We start from the raw sequence: 6,000 nt of genomic DNA, 5'->3' as shown, positions 1-6,000 counted from the left end.
TCCCCTCTGTAAGGCATCCAGAATCATCACTGGTATTTATGATGTCAACGCACGCACGCACGCACGCACGCACGCACGCACGCACGCACGCACGCACGCACGCACGCACGCACGCACGCACGCACGCACACACACACACACACACACACACACACACACACACACACACACTCACACACACAGTGAGGCGCTGTGTGTTAATCATAATACTGGGGTTCGCAGTGTCTGTTGGGGGGGCACACCACCAGGTGACTGATGGATTGTGCCACTAGCTGCCCGGGGGTTCTGTGTCTCTGTGTGTACCGTAGCCTAGCAGCAGCGTAGCGTAGCTGTTGGGTAGCATAGGGCGGCAGGATGTCAGAGAGGGGAAACTCATTCCAGATATATTGTTTGAGTCACTCCTATGCAGTACGATGAATATGTGAAAAGGTTGTTTTTCTGTACAATATTTATTCAATGGTTCATATTTTGTGCCCTGTAGGTCTAGGTTTGACTAAATTAAAAGCAGTATTTTACAATATTTCACCACAGAAAACATTAGAAAGTTATATTTCATTAAATAGCGGAGGCCCAAGCTTCAATGTAGAAATGTGATTGTTGTTTATTAACCTTTTCATGTGTGTGTGTGCGTTTGTGTGTTTTTGTGTGTGTGTGTGTGTGTGTGTGTGTGTGTGTGTGTGTGTGTGTGTGTGTGTGTGTGTGTGTGTGTGTGTGTGTGTGTGTGTGTGTGTGTGTGTGTGTGTGTGTGTGTGTGTAGGTTGGTAACCTGGGCCTGCTCTTCATGTTGCTGTTCTTCATCTACGCTGCGCTGGGCGTGGAGCTGTTTGGGGAGCTAGGTGAGAGGAACCGTAACAACCTGGAACAATCTGGAAGTACCTAGTGACTGGTCCGAACCTGAATAATCCAGAATCACATCCTCTAACTGATGTTCAACTGTACTTGGTCGAACTGGAATAATCCAGGAAAAGTCCAGAATCACCCCCCGCTCATGACAGCTCTATTACAGCACTCTGTTAGTGTTCATTAGCCGCCTCTAGTGATATAGCTAAACATGATCAACATTGTCAGATGACAGTGTCATCTGATATGATAGAGCTATATAGCCATGCTGCAGCCAGAAGCACACGCATCTGTCTGTGTGACCAGAAAAACACAATTAACTGAGAGTAGCATAGTGCAGGTTTGAAAAGTCCCTCGGGCGCTGAGATGACTGCGTCTCGCTGATCGCTGAATACATTTCGGCGAGAGGCGGTCATCCCAGCGCCTCTCCCTGTGGCCGGGTGCTCTGGATCAAACACCCCCCGCCAACACTCTCATTGAGATGCACAACATGGCCGCCATGTTTAATAATGTATCCGCTGGATCTCAGGCGCCGGCCACCGGCTGCTGCCTGGTGCCCCCTGTGTTCCCGCGTTGACAAACCCATTACCCAAACATAGGCCCTTTGATCCCCCCCAAAAACCCTCATGCAAATCCCACCTGAAGCACCAACACTCCAGATGGTATCAATCTATCAATCCGTCAGTCTGTCTTTCCATCTATCCCTCTGTCGGTCTGCTTGCATTGGTCTTTCTATCGATGTGGTGCTCGATTTGACCTGTCTTGTTTGCTATAAGTGTGTGTGTTGTTGATTTACGTGTTGTGTAGTTATGAGTTGTGGTGTGCGTTCCCCTCCCAGTTTGTAACGCTGACTACCCATGTGAGGGGATGAGTCGCCACGCCACCTTCGAGAACTTCGGCATGGCCTTCCTCACGCTGTTCCAGGTCTCTACCGGGGACAACTGGAACGGCATCATGAAGGTACGCCTCCGCCCGCATGGCTACACCCTATCGTCCTAATACACCTCCACATCTACCGCTACACCCTGTTTGTACTCTGATGCACCCCCAACCGCATGGCCTCACCCTGTTGTACTGTAATACACCTCCACCTACACCTCTACACCCTGATGTCCTAATCCACCTCAACCAACACCACTACACCCTGTTGTTCTCTAATACACTTCCACCTACACCCTGCTGTCCTCTAATACACCTCCACCTCTACAACCACACCCTTCATACTCTCCAACCGTCTATGGCCTGAACCTCCACCACACACCTCCACCCTTACACCAGCACTCCATTGAAAATGCTGCATCGCCACCCCCATCTATGTACAAAGAATTACTTTCTGAATTTCGTTTCTGATTGAGGGTGGTGAGTTGACCCCAGTAAGTAATGCTGTCTTGGTTTGAACGTGGTCATCGGACCGGCACCCACACGGGGAGAACCCTTTGTTGTTTATACCACCTGCGTTCCCCAGCGGCATGCAGAAGCTGACAGAACAATAATTTAACCCAAACCTCGAAGGAGACAGTTTTTCCAAGCCTGAAATTATGTATTCGGGCCAGCCCTACAATTTTAAGATGATGTTCAATTTCTTTTTTTTTTTTTTTTATAAATTTTCTCTCTTTCTTTCTTTCCTTGGCAATCTGAGCTACCTCCTTTGTGCAGCTAATCAGACCCTTGTGCAAGAATGTTTTGCAATCACACCTGAAGCGTTTGACACACCGCAGGGGGAGTTGAGACGATCAGGACTGATTATGCTTTCAGACGGACTATGGGTGGCAGCAGGCGGGGGACAGCGGTAGAAAGTTGTACTTGGCGTTGAATCACACTACTGAATTACCTCCGTTAGCCTCCCGACGGAGCCCACAGAGGCCGGCGCCATAGCTTTATGTGTTCCTCGTCTCCGGAAATGTAGATTCTGCAAGTCAGGGTGAACGAGGGTCTTTCCTGCTATGTTTTGTGGTTCATTCACCATAGATAGTTGATGAGGTGGAGCATATTATGTAGTCCTTGGTACAACAAATGGACCTCGCATTAAGAAGATGGTTTAGGGATGTTATTAGTGACTGAATTAGGGAATTCTTGGTGGATGACGGCTAGAACAGAAACAGAAAGGCAAGTTACTCTCTAGTGCGGATGGGCGCTGTACATACAAGTCTGTACTTCTTATGTTAAATCACCAGAACGTTTAGTTGCTTGAAGTTTGTTAAAAAGAGCTGCATCACGGACTCAGGGATGCAGGCACTTTTTTTTTTCATTTTGACAACTTTGCCGCCGCTCACGGCAACTTTCTTGCGTCTTCGCTGTCGGTCTACCGCTACTAATCCGTCATCTCACCTCACTTCCTGCTTCCTCTGCTCCCATTTCCACTCTGGCACCATTCGTCTCACCCCGACTCACTGTCTCCTCAATTTATTTCCCGTCACCCTCTGATTTCTTTGCCCACCCTTTGCCTCTCTCCTCTTCTCTTCCTCCCTCCTTCTCTCACTCTCCTTTCTTCCCTCCCTCCCTCCCTTCCCCCCTGTCCCCCTCTCTCTTACTCTTCATCTCTCTTTCCCTCTCTTTCTGCCTCCCACCACCCCTTCATCCCTCTCTTCCACCCGGTCCCCCTCTCTCTCATTCTCTATCTCTCTCGCTCTCTCTCTCTCTCTCTCTCTGCCGCCCACCCTCTCTCTCTGCCTCCCACCCTCTATCTCTCTCGCTCTCTGCCTCTGACCCTCTCTTTCTCTCTCTCTCTCTCTCTCTCTCTCTCTCTCTCTCTCTGCCGCCCACCCTCTCTCTCTATCTGCCTCCCACCCTCTCTATCTCCCTCTCTACCTCCCACCCTCTCTCTCCCTCTCTACCTCCCACCCTCTCTCTCTCTATCTGCCTCCCAACCTCTCTCGCCCACCCCAACCCTCCCGCCCTCCCCCCCGCCCCCCGTCCCCCGTCCCCAGGACACCCTGAGGGACTGCCCCCCCGGCCAGTCGAGCAGCGACTACGGCTGCCACGCGGGCCTGCAGTTCATCTCGCCGCTGTACTTCGTGTCCTTCGTGCTCACCGCCCAGTTCGTGCTCATCAACGTGGTGGTGGCCGTGCTCATGAAGCACCTGGACGACTCCAACAAGGAGGCGCAGGAGGACGCCGAGATGGACGCCGAGATCGAGCTGGAGCTGGCGCAGGGGGGCCTCTGCTGCATGACCGGGGGGCTGGGAGCCGTCGCCGGGGCAACCGGGGCCTCCGTCGGCGGAGGAGGAAGCGGCGGCGGCGGCGGCGGCGGCGGCGGCGGCGGAGGCGGAGGAGGAGGACCCGGAGCTGGGATGATGATGATGATGGGCCAGGGTGGGCCCCCGCCGGGTGGGGCTGGCGGGGGGCCGGTGGCGTTGAGAGGAGGAGGAGGCGGAGCAGGAGGAGGAGGAGGAGGAGGAGGAGGTGGCGGGGGAGGAAGCACACAGTACGAAGCACAGAGGCACCGCAGATGCAGGCTGTACTCCCCGGCGCAGGTGAGTGGAGGGTGTGGGGCTGTAGGAGGTGGAGGCTGATTGGGTGGAGGCTGTTTGGGTGGAGGAGTTGGGGTCTGTGTTTGTTTCTGTAGGTTTGTTATTGGTTGTGTTTTTATGTGAGATCAGACAGACAGTGAGAGAGAGAGGGAGAGGGAGAGGGAGAGAGAGAGAGAGAGAGAGAGAGAGAGAGAGAGAGAGAGAGAGAGAGAGAGAGAGAGAGAGAGAGAGAGAGAGAGAGAGAGAGAAAGAGATCACACATGTACACAACTCAAGACTCGACATTACCAGAGCATGACAAATAAGATTGAGAGATTATTGACTGAATCGTTTGTGGAGGATGACAGATCATTCTGATTGAACAGTAACCAGTAAACATAACAGACTTATCTTGAAGGATCAGTAGATATCAGCACTCTTTCATGGTATAGCCCAGAACTATAGTATCTACACAAATCAAAATATGTTATTCCCAAAATAACTTTGGTGCCCCTAAATGCCACACTAGGCAACTAGGCTCCTAATAGTGCAGAAGAAGGTATGAAAAACTGCTGGCCGCGAGCTTCAACTTGCAAGATGCCCTGCCAGACAGAAGAAAAGCTGATAGAGAACATATCTTTTGTGTTCGGAAGAATAAATATTTATTCACTGTCATGTCAATGATAACTCAAATGACCTAATGCACACACAGCCAGTAGCGGTTAAAAATAATATTACATTCACAGAGTATGATACCAGTAGGGAAAGTTATGACAAATACACAAATTCATCTCCGTGGAAATTGTATATTTTCAAGCATCTTTTTTCAGCCTGTTCCCTGACGTAAACAATAGAACAGGTTGTTTTTCAATATTTACACTACCATTCAGAGGTTTGGGGTCACTTAGAAATTTTTAAAGAAAAGCACAGTTATTTTCAATGAAGATAATATTAATTAATCAGAAATACAGTCTAGACATTGTTAAATTGATAAATGACTATTCTAGCTTTAAACGGCTGATTTTAATGGAATATCTACGTAGGTGTACAGATTCCTACAGGTGATAAAAGGCTAATTGATGTTTAGAAAACCCTTGTGCAATTGTGTTATCACAGCAGAAAACGGTGAATAAAAGCGTGAGTTTTCATGAAAACATGAAATTGTCTATATGACCCCAAACTTTTGAACGGTAGTGTATACTGTATATATATGTATATATATATATATATATATATATATATATATATATATGACGGCTGACAGCGTGGGTTAGCATTTTACGTATCTTGACATTCAAACATTTATCAGATGGGACTAGTTAATATAGAAAATAATATATAGAAAATAATATTTTGTACTGTGTGCTCTTTGTTTTTTATTTACAGACAACAAATACAAACCGATATTAAGGAACATTTAGATCGTATTGTGTTTACTAAGGGCTTCTGTTGACTCAATCAAAAGGGTAAATGATATTGAGGAGTAATATATTGAAAGGATCATGTTCCTCAAGGGGCTATCATTATTCATTAAAACTGTTAAGCCCGGTCGCTCAGTGGAATTGGATGGTAATGTATCGACTAAGGAGATGGATAGAAAGCCACTGAGGTATTTCCTGGTTAATAATGTGATGTTTACGCTGACATGGTCATAATTCACTTCCATTATCTTGGAAGCCAGGCGATTAAAGAGCAATTTAAAAATAATATC

General features: G+C 48.2%; 1 protein-coding gene across 1 annotated transcript in view; it reads left to right on the top strand.

Annotated features, from left to right (window-relative positions):
* Positions 1-6,000, top strand: part of cacna1ib (calcium voltage-gated channel subunit alpha1 Ib) — a 143,954-nt gene that overhangs the window by 124,250 nt on the left and 13,704 nt on the right. Inside the window, exons 31-33 of the mRNA XM_030351833.1 lie at positions 758-836; positions 1,679-1,800; positions 3,768-4,313. Of these exons, the coding sequence (XP_030207693.1) occupies positions 758-836; positions 1,679-1,800; positions 3,768-4,313 (747 nt within the window). The remainder of the gene's footprint in view (positions 1-757; positions 837-1,678; positions 1,801-3,767; positions 4,314-6,000) is intronic.

Source organism: Gadus morhua, chromosome 3 (assembly GCF_902167405.1).
Source record: "Gadus morhua chromosome 3, gadMor3.0, whole genome shotgun sequence".
NCBI classification, from domain to species: domain Eukaryota; kingdom Metazoa; phylum Chordata; class Actinopteri; order Gadiformes; family Gadidae; genus Gadus; species Gadus morhua.
The sequence above is the reverse complement of the archived record's forward strand: the minus strand, read 5'-3'. Positions and strand labels throughout refer to the sequence as shown.